General features: G+C 43.2%; 3 protein-coding genes across 4 annotated transcripts in view; 1 reads left to right on the top strand and 2 right to left on the bottom strand.

Annotated features, from left to right (window-relative positions):
* Positions 1–17,980, top strand: part of LOC121543412 (voltage-dependent calcium channel subunit alpha-2/delta-1) — a 194,254-nt gene that overhangs the window by 113,119 nt on the left and 63,155 nt on the right. The window lies entirely within an intron of this gene.
* On the bottom strand, positions 8,401–9,249 carry LOC121543729 (erythroid membrane-associated protein-like). Its single transcript, XM_041853880.1, has one exon. It carries the CDS (start codon positions 9,247–9,249, stop codon positions 8,401–8,403), a length of 849 nt encoding a protein of 282 aa, XP_041709814.1.
* Positions 10,944–17,601, bottom strand: LOC121543413 (E3 ubiquitin-protein ligase TRIM39-like). The gene is made up of 2 exons (XM_041853260.2): positions 17,497–17,601; positions 10,944–12,926 (listed from the first exon to the last, which is right to left on the bottom strand). Exon 2 carries the CDS (start codon positions 12,922–12,924, stop codon positions 11,281–11,283), a length of 1,644 nt encoding a protein of 547 aa, XP_041709194.1. The 5' UTR covers positions 12,925–12,926; positions 17,497–17,601; the 3' UTR covers positions 10,944–11,280.

The raw sequence follows: 17,980 nt of genomic DNA, 5'->3' as shown, positions 1-17,980 counted from the left end.
GTGTGTGTGTGTGTGTGTGTGTGTGTGTGTGTGTGTGTGTGTGTGTGTGTGTGTGTGTGTGTGTGTGTGTGTGTGTGTGTGTGTGTGTGTGTGTGTGTGCGTGTGTGTGCATGTGTGACCAGCGGCGAACCGTGACTATAGGACCAAAAATCTTCCAATATGTTTTATCAGACTCAAAAATCAAGAAAATAACATACTGAATATACCTCTGTTGACTGGAAATGTTATTTTGGTGAAACCAAATAGTTTTGACTTGGTTAATCATGGACGCCAGGCTACGGAAGCTTCCACAACGAGTTGTCTGTAAATAATGGCTTGTTGCGGGACGAAGCAACATGAAATCAGACCAATACAAAAACACAACCATTTTCTTTCCAAAATGAAATTAACAAACCAGCTATTACTTCCCATTGCAAATATATTTAATCACATTCATCACAATAACCGGTGATCTAAAGTTTAAATGCAACAATGTTTCACAGTCATTATGTGTGTGTGTGTGTGTGTGTGTGTGTGTGTGAGAGAGAGAGAGTTAGTGACTACTCTCCAGTAGTTCTCTAATGTGACAACTCTTCCACCAGAGTTACATTAACGATCCCAACATCCATTTTCAGACTTGCTCTTTATGCCACTAAATGTGATGTAATCCTATCAGTCCTTTTAACTGTGGCCTTTTTCATTTCTGTCTCCCATTGTTTTATTCTGTAACGACAAAAAGTGGCAGCCGCAGTTTGCAGCCCCGTCACTTAGTTTGCTATAAAGCTGAGGTATGGGGATTCAGCCAGCTGGGTTCTCCGTCCATCGCACCGACAGGAAGAAAGAACTCTCCAGGAAAAAGAAAAGTGGAGGTGTATGCTTTATGGTTAACTACTCATGGTGTGATTGTGGTAACGTACAGGAACTCAAGTCCATTTGTTCTCCCGATCTGGAAAACCTCACCATCAAACGCTGACCGCATTAACTCCTGAGATAACTTTCTTCTGTCATTGTCACGGCCGTGTATATACCCCCCAAAGCCGACACGTGACGGCTCACAAGGAACTACACTGGACTTTGTGCAAACTGGAAACCGCATATCCTGAGGCCGCATTTATTGTAGCTGGGGACTTAAATAAAGGAAATCTGAGGAAAATGCTACTGAAGGTTTATCAACACATCTCCTGTGCTACTCGCGGATCGAGCACTCTTGACTATTGCTACTCCCCCTTCTACAAGGCACTCCCCTGCCCTCCCTTTTGGCAAATCAGGTCACGCTTCCCCCCTATAGGCAGAAACTTAAACAGGAAGTACCCATGGTAAGGACTCTTGAACGTTTGTTTTGAGCACGCGGACTGGGAAATGTTCCGGGTTGCCTCTGAGAACAGTATTGACGTATACAGTAACTCGGTGACTGAGTTCATCAGGAAGTGCATAGATGATGTTGTTCCACTGTGACGATTAGAACTTATCCAAACCAAAAACTGTGAGCAAAACTGAAAGCGCGAACCACCACAAGGCGACTGGGAACCTGGATGTGTACAAACAGACCAGCTATGACCTCCGTAAGGCAATCAGAGGCAAAATGACAGTACAGGGACAAAATGGAATCAAATCAACGGCTCAGACACGAGACGTACTGTATGTGGCAGGGACCTTAGACAATCACGGATTATAAAGGGAAAGCCAGCCACGTTACGGACACCGACACCACGCTCCTGGATCAGCTAAACACCTTCATCCTGTTAGAGGAAAACAAAGCGCCGCCGACGTGGGCCACCACCACTCACGAGGACTGTGAGCTCTCGTTCTCCGTGGCTGACGTGAGTAAGACATTTAAGTGTGTTATCTGTCGCAAGGCTGCCGGCCAAAAACGGCATCCCAAGCCGCGTCCTCACAGCATGTGCAGACCAGCTGGCTGAAGTGTTAACGGACATATCGAATCTCTCGCTATCCCAGTTTGTTGTCCCCACTTGCTTCAAAATGTCCACCATTGTTCCTGTACCCAAGAAAGAGAAGGTAACTGAACTAAATTTATGTTACTAAATCGCCCCGTAGCGCTCACTTCTGTCATCATGAAGTGCTTTGAGAGGCTAGTTAAGGATCATATCACCTCCACCTTACCTTACACCCTAGACCAACTACAATTTGCATACTGCCCCAATAGATCCACAGATGATGCAATCACCATCACACTGCTCTATACCATATGGACAAGAGGAATACCTATGTAAGAATGCTGTTCATCGACTACAGCTCAGCCTTCACCACCATAGTGCCCTCCAAGCTCATCATTAAGCTCGAGGCCCTGTGTCTGAACCCCGCCCTGTGCAACTGGGTCCTGGACTTCCTGACAAGCCGACCCCAGGTGGTGAAGGTAGGCAACATCACCTCTGCCACTCTGACCCTCAAAACGGGGGCATCACAAGGGTGTGTGGCTCAGCCCCCTCCTGTACTCCCTGTTCACCCATGGCTTCGTGGCCACGCACGACTCCAACTCAATCATTACGTTTGCTGATGACACAACAATGGTAGGCCTGATTACCAACAACTACGAGACAGTCTAAAGGGAGGAGGTGAGGGCCCTGATGGAGTGGTACCAGGAAAATAACCTCTCCTTAAACATCAACCAAACTAAGGAGCTGATCGTGGTCTACAGGAGACAGCAGAGAGAGCATGGCCCCATCCACAGCTTCGGGACCGCAGTGGAGAGGGTGAAAAGCTTCAAGTTCCTCAGCGTGAACATTACTGACAACCAGAAATGGTCCATACACACAGACAGTGTGGTGAAGAAAGCGCAACAGGAGGCTGAAGAAATTTGGCTTGGCCCCTAAGACCCTTACAAACTTCTACAAATACACCATTGAGAGCATCTTGTCGGGCTGTATCACCGCCTGGTACGGCAACTGCACTGCTCTCCTCACAGTCCCCACACACAGATCACTGTGAACACTGATCTCAGACCAGTCCTTGGTTGGTGGAGTTCTGCACATGGATGGGAAGCTATGGAGGAGGTGGAGGTGGACCTCAGTGTGTGAAATCTGCTCCAGCTCAGTGCTTCCCTCTTTAGCTCATTGATTTCCTGCTCTAGCTCTTTAATGAGCCCCTCAGCCTGCATCTCTGCTGCTTTCTGCTTCTTCTCAATCACCTTAATGAGATCAGCCTGGTTCTTTTCAATGGAGCGCACCAGAGCAGTGAAGATCTGACCGCTGTCTGCTATCTCTTTCTCTGCAGCTCTCTTGCTGAGCTCTACTGAGTGTTTTATCTCCTTAACCTTCTCCAGTCGCTCCTGGATCTTCTGCTGCACTTTTGCCTCTGTTTTTTCTAATTTACCCTTCCTCTCTCCAAACTCTTCCTCTACAGGGACCATATCGTGAGTCTAGAGGTCTGTTTTTATGCACAATACACAAAAACACATCTGGTCAGTCCTACAGAACAACTCCAGGAGTCTCTCGTGCGTCTTGCATATCCTGTCTTCCAGGTTCTCAACAGGGTCGATCAGCTTGTGTCTCTTCAGGGCTGGGGCTATCTGATGAGGCTCCAGGTGAGTCTCACAGTAAGAGGTCAGACACACCAGGCAGGACTTCAGGGCCTTGAGCTTTGTCTCAGTGCAGATTTCACATGACACTTCTCCAGGTTTGGCAGGCGTTGGGTTCCAAGAAGGTAATCTGCGGAGGGATAGGGTTCTACCAAGAACCGTTTTGATCAGATTAACCCTTTTTGGAAAAAAACTGTTATTTGTAAGTCAAAGGGTGCTATCTAGAATGTGTAACATCCTAAGAACTGGTTTGGGAAGAAAGGCTTTTTTGATGATTCTTTGGAAGGCAAGAAGGGTTCTTTGGAAGGGAAGGGTTCGACATAGAACCATATATACTGTAATATTTCACAGCATGCTCTATTGCAGGGAGATTTTCAGAATTGTTTGTTTTACTGTAATGTATTTGTTTTTGCATGTACTTTGATTGGTTGATTAATTTTATGCTTCACAAAGATAAATAACATACTGTTTTCTAAACTAATCCTGTCTGTTATTAACTGGATTTATGCATCCGTTACTGAGATTGTTGTTCCAGGTTAGATGATTAAGGTCTCAGTATTCAATCCTCTCTACCCTGGCAGTCATTCTGAATACAGGTTGCGGGTGATTAACAACTCCACTTGCTGAATATCCTAACTATGGCTGGATTCCTATATGAATTACACATTACTTTTCAAGCCAGCATAATGTGACTTGCATGCCTGATGTGGCCTGTAAACCAGGAGCTTCCTAACACCACTGTGTTAGGGTATACAGTGCCTTGAAAAACTATTCACCCCCTTGGTGTTTTTCCTATTTTGTTGCATTACAACCTGTAAGTTAAATTGATTTTTATTTGGATTTCATGTAATGGACATACACAAAATAGTCCAAATTGGTGTCGTGAAATGAAAAAAAAAACTTGTTAAATAAAGGGAAAGTGGTGCGTGCGTATGTATTCACCCCCTTTGCTATGAAGCCCCTAAATAAGATCTGATGCAACCATTTACCTTCAGAAGTCACATAATTAGTTAAATAAAGTCCACCTGTGTGAATTCTAAGTGTCACATGATCTGTCACATGATCTCAGTATATATACACCTGTTCTGAAAGGCCCCAGTCTGCAACGCCACTAAGCAAGGGGAACCACCAAGCAAGTAGCACCATGAAGACCAAGGAGCTCTCCAAACAGGTCAGGGACAAAGTTGTGGAGAAGTACAGATCAGGGTTGGGTTATAAAAAAATATCCGAAACTTTGAACATCCCACGGAGCACCATTAAATCCATTATTAAAAAATGGAAAGAATATGGCACCACAACAAACCTGCCAAGAGAGGGCCCCCCACCAAAACACACGGACCAGGCAAGGAGGGCATTAATCAGAGAGGCAACAAAGAGACCAAAGATAACCCTGAAGGAGCTGCAAAGCTCCACAGCGGAGATTGGAGTATCTGTCCATAGGACCACTTTAAGCCGTACACTCCACAGAGCTGGGCTTTACGGAAGAGTGGCCAGAAAAAAAAGCCATTGCTTAAAGAAAAAAATAAGCAAACACGTTTGGTGTTCGCCAAAAGGCATGTGGGAGACTCCCCAAACATATGGAAGAAGGTACTCTGGTCAGATGAGACTTAAATTGAACTTTTTGGCCATAAAGGAAAACGCTATGTCTGGCGCAAACCCAACACCTCTCATCACCCCGAGAACATCATCCACACAGTGAAGCATGGTGGTGGCAGCATCATGCTGTGGGGATGTTTTTCATCGGCAGGGACTGGGAAACTGGTCAGAATTGAAGGAATGATGGATGGCGCTAAATACAGGGAAATTCTTGAGGGAAACCTGTTTCAGTCTTCCAGAGATTTGAGACTGGGACGGAGGTTCACCTTCCAGCAGGACAATGACCCTAAGCATACTGCTAAAGCAACACTCGAGTGGTTTAAGGGGAAACATTTAAATGTCTTGGAATGGCCTAGTCAAAGCCCAGAACTCAATCCAATTGAGAATCTGTGTTATAACTTAAAGATTGCTGTACACCAGCGGAACACATCCAACTGGAAAGTGCTGGAGCCTTTTTGCCTTGAAGAATGGGCAAAAATCCCAGTGGCTAGATGTGCCAAGATTATAGAGAGCTTATGGCTCTACAAAGTATTGACTTTGTGGGGCGGGGGGGTGAATAGTTATGCACGCTCAAGTTCTCAGTTTTTTTGTCTTATTTCTTGTTTGTTTCACAATAAAAAATATTTTGCATCTTCAAAGTGGTAGGCATGTTGTATAAAAGGGTTATCGGTAGAACTCTTCATAGACGGTTCTAGGTAGAACCATATACAGGGGGTTTCCCTATGAGGACAAACCAAAGAACCCTGTATGGTTCTACTTAGCATCTGTTTTTTCTAAGAGTGTAGAATCAGTCAACTCTGTTGTAGTTTTAGCTTTAGAGTTTCCAACATTGCGTTATGGACAGATACTAGCCAATCTTGATACAGGGTGTTACCATATAACAGAGAAAATAGTCCTATAACCAAAGGATGAAGAGTATAAACATACCGTTGAAAAAAAATTAAATAAGATTTGCACACAGTAAACACGAAAAAGTAAAGGAGTTAGTAAACACACTAAAGCTTACCTACAATTTAACTGTCCATATTAATCTCTCTACTCACCTGCTTGTGTTGGTGGATAATATCTCTGTCCTTTCTGTGAGAAAGTAGACTCTGTGTAAAGGTAGTTAATAGATATTTCTAAAGAGCTGGAGAGAGTTTGGTACCGTGCACAATACACTGTATACTTTAGTTTCATTTCAGCAAAGTGACATTGCAATTCTCCTCCCCATCCACTGTTCTTCATGGAGCAGTTAACCCCTTACATGGCTGAACTCTCTGATGCCAGTTCTCCATTGGCTGTAGAGTATGAATTTAAAGCATATATATTTATACTGTATATAATGTATATTTGGATTTAATTCAATAATCAGAATCATTATTTAAATCGTTGTCTGTGTGACTGTCCACTGTCATATTTCCATATTTCTTTCGTCTTTCAATCACTCATTCACTCACATTCTTTAACGATCTTCAAAATGAATGTCATTCATGTTATTGAAAGTTCAGACAGGCAGACACACAAGGTGCCATATCTTGTGACTTTATTTGTTAGTGAAAATCTTTTGATAAGTATATACAGTGATGATGAGTCAGCAAAACAACAGAAACGGACCATTACCAATTGTATCACTAGTCAACTGAATTTAATTATCTAGACATCCGGAATGTTACTCAGTGTCCATTACAGCTATTGAGGATCAACATAGATATACAGTGCAAATACTATCTAGGTAAAAAAAACATATAGTGCTGATATTATCTGTATAAAAACAATGCAACAGTAAACATTTTGTCCCCCACGAATTATGTAGCTATCCCCACCCGAAACCCCTTCCCCCGGCAAATTCAAACTAGACTATGCTGATAGAAACAAAACATGTGCCAGTTATAGCGCCACCTTGTGGTCGATATGAATGTTCTTGCATATGTTGACTCTTGACAGTGTTTTCAACATGTGTACCGAATTATGTTACAATACAAATATCTGTGACTGATTTGTGTGTCAGACCACATGAATGTTTATTGGCCAATACGGCCATGTTGTTTTAGGTACTAGTCTGGAATATATGGCGTTGAGAGACCTTTGTCCATACATGCCACATATCAAGTTTCTTGCAGATCGGTCATTCAGTGCCAGAGGAGTAGCGTTTTAAGTGTTTTTCACAAAATTCTAAATGGCAGAATATCCATCATTGCAGACCTTATGGATCCCTGAGGCAAATTTGTTCCTTGTGAAGAGAGGGACCGACGTACCGTATTTCATGACTTTTGGTCAAACTGGATGAGGTACGTGACCTTTCAAAATGTGCATTTTTAATTGCTTGTTATAGTGCCTCCATCTGGCCAATCTGTGTCATTTTGAAAATGATGGATCTCCATAGCAAGACGCATCATACAACCAAGTGTAATAAAAAACGGGCCATTCCAGTCTGAGATATCACGTGTGACAAACATACAAACGTGCTAACGGACGGAGACAGATCCAAAGTCCCCTCCCCGATTTAATCGTGGGGGACAATAATCAGAACATCCTCTGAATTTTCTCTCCCAGATATGAAGTCATACCTTGTTGTGAGCCTGAGAGATTTGGTAATACAGGTAGCCTATGTTACATTGCTGGTGCATTCTGCACTACTCATGTCTAACAGACTGACAATGTTACAGGCTTTGGTTTTTCAATTGATATTTAGAGGTTGGACGTTAGCACGTGGGGTGCACTGATTGGTGTCACCTCGTTAGTCAGTATAACACCTGTGCTGGTTTGTCATCTCGTTAGTGGGAAGGTGTTTCACCTGTGCTGGCCCAGGTGATATTTAAGAGTGGCCGGCCCTGTGCTCCATTTATCTTGAGAGATGTGGAGGGTTAACACCTTTCGTTGCCTCTCCCTATTTGAGTTCTAAAAGAACAATCCTTTATCTGATCTTACCTGTTTTTATTTTGCTCCACCATTTTAGTTTGCTTCCTGTCTTTGTTTGGTGTGGGTTTTTCTTTTGTTTGCCTTTTAGTGGGCACTCATGGTGGGTGTCTTTTAGGTCCCAGATGTTGCTGCTAGTCAACTTTCAGTGGACACCCCCATGAATGTCATTTAGAACCCCTCCCAAAACGGCACTGGTTCGTTTTAGTTGTTGTCAGTGACTCTGTTAGTTCCCCCTTCTATTTGAGCAAAATGTTTGGTTTTCTTACTGAGAAACTTTAAAAAAGATAGGCTACTGATAATAACAAACAACCCCAGTTAAGAAAATACAGTGAAATATTCTCCCTGGTGTTTGATGAAAGAGTGAACTCTAATTGAGGTAATTTTACAGGTCAGTTAATTTCAGGTTCAAACTCTGTCTGTGTGATTGAAGGAGAGATGATTAGAGGAGTAGAGTTTTTACCACCATCATTGAGCAAAGGGCTGAAGTATGGATAGAGTTTCTCAATGAAGGTGTAGCCAGTGAAAGAGTAGATATGAGACCTGGCCTCCACATCATAAAAGGAGACCTGCCCCTCCTCATAATCCACAAACACCCCCACCTTCTGGGGCTTCTCTCTCAGGTAGAGGTGGACACGGGTCGGGGCACAAGCTATGTACGTACTCCCATCCCTCAGGATCACTGCCCAGCGTCCATTATCAGGGCTCAATGTGACAGTCCCCTTTCTGTTGACGGACTCTCTGGCAACTCCTAAATTCCACTCAGTCTTCCCTGTAACAGTCACCTCATAGTAGAATCTCCCTGAGGTGAAGCCTTTCTTTCCCAAGAAATTAACGGCAGAATCAAACCTCTTTGGGTTATCAGGGAGATCCTGTTTTTTGTCTCCAGTTCTCACTTCTTTCCCATTCTTAGACAGTATGAGCCAGGGGCTTGCTGTATCAGGGTCCAAGGTAACATCCACTGCATACTGCTGAATCCTCTTCAGCTCAGCATCACACAACCTCTTCATCTCACTTATGACTGTCTCTTCTAGCTGAGACACAGCTCTCCTCACAGTCCCCACACACAGATCACTGTCCTTGGTGAGTGGAGGGTTGCACAGGGATGGGAAGCTCTGGAGGAGGTTTAGGTGGTCCTCAGTGTGTGAGAGGTGCTCAAGGTCAGTGCTTCTTCTCTTTAGCTCAGTGATTTCCTTCTCCAGCTCTTTAATGAGCCCTTCAGCATTCCTCAGTGAACACATCCAGAAAGATAGACACAGGAACTGCTCTTCATACAGGACTGCTGGAGTATACCATATATAGACAGAGAAAGAAAGTGAAACTGTAAAAAAATTGAATCTAGAATCAGTCAACTAAATTGTAGTTTTAGCTTTAGTTTCCTACATTGCGTTATGGGCGGATACTAGCCAATCTAGACACAAGGTGTTACCATATAACATAGAAAATAGTTTCATAACCAAAGAATAAAGAGTTTTAATAGACTGTTGGAAAAAAGGATTTGCACACATCAAACATGGTTAAGCTTTATCTTCAATTTATCTGGTCATGTTAATCTCTCTACTCACCTGCATGTTTTTCTGGGTAACATTTCTGTATTTTCTGTGAGATAGTAGACTCAATGTATCTAATATATATATTTCTGAAGAGCTGGAGAGAGTTTGGTCCGTACACAATACACTGTATGCTTAAGTTTCATTTCAGCAAAGTGATATCGCAAAGCTCCTCCCAATCCACTTCAGTTAAGTGATATCGCAATGCTCCTCCCAATCCACTTCAGTAAAGTGATGTTGAAACGCTCCTCCCAATCCACTTCAGTTAAGTGATATTGAAACGCTCCTCCCAATCCACTTCAGTAAAGTGATGTTGAAACGCTCCTCCCAATCCACTTCAGTAAAGTGATGTTGAAACGCTCCTCCCAATCCACTTCAGTTAAGTGATATTGAAACGCTCCTCCCAATCCACTTCAGTAAAGTGATGTTGAAACGCTCCTCCCAATCCACTTCAGTAAAGTGATGTTGAAATGGTCCTCCCCTGTCCCTGGAACAGTTAACTCCTTACATGGCTGAACTCTCTCAGATGCCAGTTTTCTATTGTCTGTAGATTATGAATTTCAAAGCATACTGTATATATTTTTATTTAGATTTAAGTCAATAATACATTATTTAAGTCGAGGTGCCTGTGTGACTGTCCACTGTCATATTTCTCTTGATCTCTTTCGTCATTCACTCACTATTTCTTTACCTTTATTTTCACGTGTGTTAAGTGTTATTCATGTTATTATCAGTTCAGACAGGCAGACACACAAGGTGCGATAACATGTACATTTATTTTTTTGTAAAAAATATATTTGAGAATTAGATACATTTATGATGAGTCAGAAACAGACCATTACACACATCCTAATATCACATAGATTCCCCCCCAACAAAATGACATCCAATTCAATCATATTGCATAGAATAAGGCTACATCAACCACCACAAAATGTAAATTTCCATATTGTATCAACCAGACACCACAGTGGCATTAGTCTACTATTCCAAACTGATGTCATAAATAGCCATCACTATTCTAAAGCTCTGGGACTGTACTAGACTGAATACCAATTCTATCACTTTTCAACTGGATTTTAAAAATCTTGAATGTTACTCAATGTTCATTACAGCTAGTGAGGATCAACAAAGATATAATGTGTGCATAATATCTACACTCTTAGAAAAAAGGATTCCAAAAGGGTTGTTTGTGGAGGAATTGGGTTCTGCCAAGAACCGTTTTGATCAGAAGAATCCTTTTTGGAAGAAAGGGTTCTTTGATGATTTTTTGGAAGGCGAAAAGGATTCTTTGGAAGGCAAGAAGGGTTCTACATAGAACCATATATAATATTTCCCAGCATGCTCTATTGCAGGGAGATTTTCAGAATTGTTTGTTATACTGAAATATCTGTGTTTTTGCATTGATTGTTTGATTAATTGTATGCCATACAAAGATAACATCTAAACTAATCCAATCTGTTTGTAATTGGATTTATTGCACCTGTTACTAAGATCGTTGTTCCAGTTTAAATGATTAAGGTAGTCTTGAGGTAACTTGTTATGAGCCTGAGTGATTTGGTAATACAGGGATCCTGTGTTACATTGCTGCTGCATTCTGTACTCGTCATGTCTAACAGACTGACAGATGGACTTCAGATTATAACAAACAACAACTATATCAGTAATACACTACATTGAAATATTATTTCATAAAAGAAAACTCTAATTTAGGTACTAATTTTACAGGTCAGTTTGATTGACAGAAGAGATTATCAGAGGGGCAGAGTTTTTACCAAAATGATTAACGCCGGGGTTGAAGCATGGATAGATTTTCTCAGTGAAGGTGCAGCCAGTGAAAGAGTAGATATGAGACCTGGCATCCACATCATAAAAGGAGACTTGCCCGTCCTCATAATCCACAAACACCCCCACCTTCTGGGGCTTCTCTCTCAGGTAGAGGGGGGTCCAGATGGGGGCACAAGCTGCGTACTTACTCCTATCCGTCAGGACCACAGCCCAGCATCCACTATCAGGGCACAGTGTGATATTCCCTTTCCTGTTTATGGACTCTCTGGCCACTCCTAAACTCCATCCAGTCTTCCCTGTAACAGTCACCTCATAATAACATCTCCCTGAGGAGAAGCCCTCCTTTCCCAAGACAATAAGGACAGGATCAAACCTCTTTGGGTTATCAGGGAGATTCTGTTGTGTGTCTCCATATCTTACTTGTTTCCCATCCTCAGACAGGATGAGTTCACGTTGTGCTGTATCAGGGTCCAGAGTAACATCCACTGCATACTGCTGCATCCTCTTCAATTTGATTTCAGGTAGCTTCTCAATCTCTTTATTCAGTGTCTCCTCCAGCTGACACACCACTCTCCTCAAAGTCATCACACACAGATCGCTGTGAACACTGATCTCAGACCAGTCCTTGGTGGGTGGAGGGGTGCATAGTGTTGGGAAGCTCTGGACTAGATGGAGATGGTCCTCAGTGTGTGAGATCTGCACCAGTTCAGTGCTTCTCCTCTTTAGCTCAGTGATTTCCTGCTCCAGCTCTTTAATTATCCCCTCAGCCTGCATCTCTGCTGCTTTCTGCTTCTTCTCAATCAACTTAATGAGATCAGCCTGGTTCTTTTCAATGGAGCGCACCAGAGCAGTGAAGACCTTACTGCTGTCTGCTATCTCTCTCTCTGCATCTCTCTTGCTGAGCTCTACTGAGTGTTTTATCTCCTTAACCTTCTCCAGTCGCTCCTGGATCTTCTGCTGCACTTTTGCCTCTGTTTTTTCTAATTTACCCTTCCTCTCTCCAAACTCTTCCTCTAGAGGGACCATATCGTGAGTCTTGTGGTCTGTTTTTATGCATAAGACACAAACACACATCTGGTCAGTCCTACAGAACAACTCCAGGAGTCTCTCGTGCGTCTTGCATATCCTGTCTTCCAGGTTCTCAACAGGGTCGATCAGCTTGTGTCTCCTTAAGGCTGCGACTCTCTGATGAGGCTCCAGGTGAGTCTCACAGTAAGAGGTCAGACACACCAGGCAGGACTTCAGGGCCTTGAGCTTCATCTCGGTGCAGATTTCACATGACACTTCTCCAGGTTTGGCAGGGCATTGGTCTGGGCTGCTGGGAGCTTTCCTTTTAACTGCCTTTCTGAACTGAGCAGCCATCTCAGAAATAAAAGCATTAACAAAGAGATCTGGTCTCTTATCAAATGTATTTTTACACATGGGGCACTGGCACAGTTCAATGCTATCCCAGTACTTCCTGATACAGGCCATGCAGAAGTTGTGTCCACATTGAATAGAGACTGGCTCAGTGAACACATCCATACAGATAGAGCACAGGAACTGCTCTTCAGATACGACACTGTTGGAGGACGCCATATCTAGTCAGAGAGAAAAAGTGAAACTGTAATTTTTTTATCCACACTCTTATAAAAATGGGTTCCAAGAAGGTCATTTGCGGAGGGATAGGGTTCTACCAAGAACCGGTTTGATCAGATGAATGCTTTTTGGAAGAAAACGGTTATTTGTAATTCAAAGGGTGCTATCTAGAACGTGTAACATCCTAAGAACTGGTTTGGGAAGAAAGGTTTTTTTTTATGATTCTTTGGAAGGCAAGAAGGGTTCAACATAGAACCATATATACTGTAATATTTCACAGCATGCTCTATTGCAGGGAGATTTTCAGAATTGTTTGTTTTACTGTAATGTATTTGTTTTTGCATGTACTTTGATTGGTTGATTAATTTTATGCTCACAAAGATAAATAACATACTGTTTTCTAAACTAATCCTGTCTGTTATTAACTGGATTTATTGCACCCATTACTGAGATTGTTATTCCAGTTTAGATGATTGAGGTAGTCTCAGTATTCAATCCTCCCTACCCTGGCAGTCATTCTGAATACAGGTTGCTGGTGATTAACAATTCCACTTGCTGGATATCCTAACTATGGCTGGATTCCAATATGAATTACACATTACTTTTCAAGCCAGCCGGAGAAGATGGCTGCCGTTTTACAGCCCTCTAACCAATTGTACTATTATGTGTGTTTTTCCGCGTTATTTGTAATTTATTTTGTACATAATGTTTCTGCCATCGTCTCTTATAACCAAAAAGAGCTTCTGGATATCAGGACAGCGATTACTCACCTCGTATTGGACGAAGATTTTTTCTTCAACGAGGCGGCTGCGAAGGATATCATACAGACACCCGACAAGGCCCAAATCCCCGTCATTCGCGTGAGGAAGAGACGGAGATATCGTGGACGTAGATCGGGGTGCCTTGTAAGGATCCGACGGCGAGCGAGTAAACTGCCTCTTCCATCAATCCTATTAGCCAACGTTCAATCATTTGAAAATAAATTGGATGACTTAAGATTACGGTTATCCTACCAACGGGACATTAAAAACTGTAATATCTTATGTTTCACCGAGTCGTGGCTGAACGACGACAATGATAACATTCAGCTAGCGGGCTATACGCTACATCGGCAGGATAGAACGGCTGACTCCGGTAAGACAAGGGGTGGCGGTCTGTGTATATTTGTAAACAACAGCTGGTGCACAAAATCAAATACTAAGGAAGTCTCGAGGTTTTGCTCGCCTGAGGTAGAGTATCTTATGATAAGCTGTAGACCACACTATTTACCAAGAGAGTTTTCATCTATATTTTTCATAGCTGTCTATTTACCACCACAAACCAATGCTGGCATTAAGATTGCACTGAATGAGTTGTACAAGGCCATAAATCAACAGGAAAACGCTCATCCAGATGCAGCGCTCCTAGTGGCCGGGGACATTAATGCAGGGAAACTTAAATCCGTTCTACCTAATTTCTACCAGCATGTTAAATGCGCAACCAGAGGAAAAAAAACTCTAGACCACCTTTACTCCACACACAGAGACGCATACAAAGCTCTCCCTCGCCCTCCATTTGGCAAATCTGACCATAACTCTATCTTCCTGATTCCTGTTTATAAGCAAAAACTAAAGCAGGAAGCACCAGTGACTCGGTTAATAAAAAAGTGGTCAGATGACGCAAATGCTAAGCTACAGGACTGTTTTGCTAGCACAGACTGGAACATGTTCCGGGATTCTTCAGACAGCATTGAGGAGTACACCACATCAGTCACTGGCTTCATCAATAAGTGCATCGATGATGTCATCCCCACAGTGACCGTACGTACATACCCCAACCAGAAGCCATGGATTACAGGAAACATCCGCACTGAGCTAAAGGGTAGAGCTGCCGCTTTCAAGGAACGGGACTCTAACCCGGACGCTTATAAGAAATCCCGCTATGACCTCCGACGAACCATCAAACAGGCAAAGAGTCAATACAGGACTAAGATTGAATCGTACTACACTGGCTCTGACGCTCGTCGGATGTGGCAGGGCTTGAAAACTATTACAGACTACAAAGGGAAGCACAGCCGCGAGCTGCCCAGTGACACAAGCCTACCAGACGAGCTAAACCACTTCTATGCTCGCTTCGAGGCAAGCAACACTGAAGCATGCATGAGAGCACCAGCTGTTCCGGATGACTATGTGATCACGGTCTCCGTAGCCGATGTGAGTAAGACTTTTAAGCAGGTCAACATTCACAAGGCCGCAGGGCCAGACGGATTACCAGGACGTGTACTCCGAGCATGTGCTGACCAACTGGCAAGTGTCTTCACTGACATTTTGAACATGTCCCTGACTGAGTCTGTAATACCAACATGTTTCAAGCAGACCACCATAGTCCCCGTGCCCAAGGACTCTAAGATAACCTGCCTAAATGACTACCGACCCGTAGCACTGACGTCTGTAGCCATGAAGTGCTTTGAAAGGCTGGTCATGGCTCACATCAACAGCATTATCCCAGAAACCCTAGACCCACTCCAATTTGCATACCGCCCCAACAGATCCTCAGATGATGCAATCTCTATTGCACTCCACACTGCCCTTTCCCACCTGGACAAGAGGAACACCTACGTGAGAATGCTATTCATTGACTACAGCTCAGCATTCAACACCATAGTGCCCTCTAAGCTCATCACTAAGCTAAGGATCCTGGGACTAAACACCTCCCTCTGCAACTGGATCCTGGACTTCCTGACGGGCCGCCCCCAGGTGGTAAGGGTAGGTAACAACACATCTGCCACACTGATCCTCAACACGGGGCCCCTCAGGGGTGCGTGCTCAGTCCCCTCCTGTACTCTCTGTTCACCCATGACTGCATGGCCAGGCACGACTCCAACACCATCATTAAGTTTGCCGACGACACAACAGTGGTAGGCCTGATCACCGACAACGATGAGACAGCCTATAGGGAGGAGGTCAGAGATCTGGCCGTGTGGTGCCAGGACAACAACCTCTCCCCCAACGTGACCAAGACAAAGGAGATGATTGTGGAATACAGGAAAAAAAAGAGGACTGAGCACTCCCCCATTCTCATCGACGGGGCTGTAGTGGAACAGGTTGAGAGCTTCAAGTTCCTTGGTGTCCACATCACCAATGAACTATCATGGTCCAAACACACCAAGACAGTCGTGAAGAGGGCACGACAAAGCCTATTCCCCCTCAGGAGACTGAAAAGATTTGGCATGGGTCCTCAGATCCTCAGAAAATTCTACAGCTGCACCATCGAGAGCATCCTGACTGGTTGCATCACCGCCTGGTATGGCAACTGCTTGGCCTCCGACCGCAAGGCACTACAGAGGGTAGTGCGTACGGCCCAGTACATCACTGGGGCAAAGCTTCCCTGCCATCCAGGACCTCTATACCAGGCGGTGTCAGAGGAAGGCCCTCAAAATTGTCAAAGACTCCAGCCACCCTAGTCATAGACTGTTCTCTCTGCTACCGCGACGGCAAGCGGTACCGGAGTGCCAAGTCTAGGTCCAAAAGACTTCTCAACAGCTTCTACCCTCAAGCCATAAGACTCCTGAACAGCTAACCATGGCTACCCGGACTATTTGCACTGCCCCCCCACCCCATCCTTTTTACGCTGCTGCTACTCTGTTAATTATTTATGCATAGTCACTTTAACTCTACCCACATGTACATATTACCTCAACTACCTCAACTAGCCGGTGCCCCCGCACATTGACTCTGCAACGGTATCCCCCCTGTATATATAGCCTCCCTACTGTCACTTTATTTTACTTCTGCTCTTTTTTTTCTCAACACTTTTTTTGTTGTTGTTTTATTTTTACTTTTTTTGTTAAAAATAAATGCACTGTTGGTTAAGGGCTGTAAGTAAGCATTTCACTGTAATGTCTGCACCTGTTGTATTCGGCGCATGTGACCAATACAATTTGATTTGATTTGATTTGATGTGACTTGCATGCCTGATGTGGCCTGTAAACCAGGAGCTTCCTAACACAACTGTGTTAGGGTATAACTAGGTTCTCAAAGAAAGGCCTTATTATATACGTTATGTATTGTCATAAATAACTACATTTTAAAGTATAATTAGGCTGGTGGGTTCTACTCGTTCAAAGAGGGTTCTAGTAATAACCCTCCAAAGATAAAAGGGTTCTCGGTAGAAACCTTCATAGACGGTTCTAGGAAGAACCTTTAGCTGATAAAATGGTTCTTGGTAGAACCCTTCATAGAGGGTTCTAGGTTGAACCATATACAGGGGGTTTCCCTATGAGGACAAACCGAAGAACCCTGTATGGTTCTACTTAGCATATTTTTTTCTAAGAGTGTAGAGTCAGTCAACTCTGTTGTAGTTTTAGCTTTAGAGTTTCCAACATTGCGTTATGGACAGATACTAGCCAATCTTGTTACAGGGTGTTACCATATTACATAGAAAATAGTCCTATAACCAAAGGAAGAGTTTAAACATACCGTTGAAAAAAAAAAAAAAAGATTTGCACACAGTAAACACGAAAAAGTGAAGTAGTTAGTAAACACACTAAAGCTTACCTACAATGTAACTGTCCATATTAATCTCTCTACTCACCTGCTTGTGTTGGTGGATAATATCTCTGTCCTTTCTGTGAGAAAGTAGACTCTGTGTAAAGGTAGTTAATAGATATTTCTAAAGAGCTGGAGAGAGTTTGGTACCGTGCACAATACACTGTATACTTTTAGTTTCATTTCAGCAAAGTGACATTGCAATTCTCCTCCCCATCCACTGTTCTTCATGTAGCAGTTAACCCTTTACATGGCTGAACTCTCTGATGCCAGTTCTCCATTGGCTGTAGAGTATGAATTTATAGCATATATACTGTATATAGATATATATATATATACTGTATATTTGGATTTAATTCAAGAATCAGAATCATTATTTAAATCGTTGTCTGTGTGACTGTCCACTGTCATATTTCCATATTTCTTTCATCTTTCAATCACTCATTCACTCACATTCTTTAACGATCTTCAAAATGAGTGTCATTCATGTTATTGAAAGTTCAGACAGGCAGACACACAAGGTGCCATAT

Source organism: Coregonus clupeaformis, chromosome 28 (genome assembly GCF_020615455.1).
Source record: "Coregonus clupeaformis isolate EN_2021a chromosome 28, ASM2061545v1, whole genome shotgun sequence".
Lineage (NCBI taxonomy): Eukaryota > Metazoa > Chordata > Actinopteri > Salmoniformes > Salmonidae > Coregonus > Coregonus clupeaformis.
This window is presented reverse-complemented; position numbering and strand designations above follow the sequence as displayed.

Excerpts from the sequence above, each read along its gene's own strand:
- LOC121543729 (XM_041853880.1), bottom strand. The coding sequence starts at position 9,249 with ATGTGTTCACTGAGGAATGCTGAAGGGCTCATTAAAGAGCTGGAGAAG.
- LOC121543413 (XM_041853260.2), bottom strand. The coding sequence starts at position 12,924 with ATGGCGTCCTCCAACAGTGTCGTATCTGAAGAGCAGTTCCTGTGCTCT.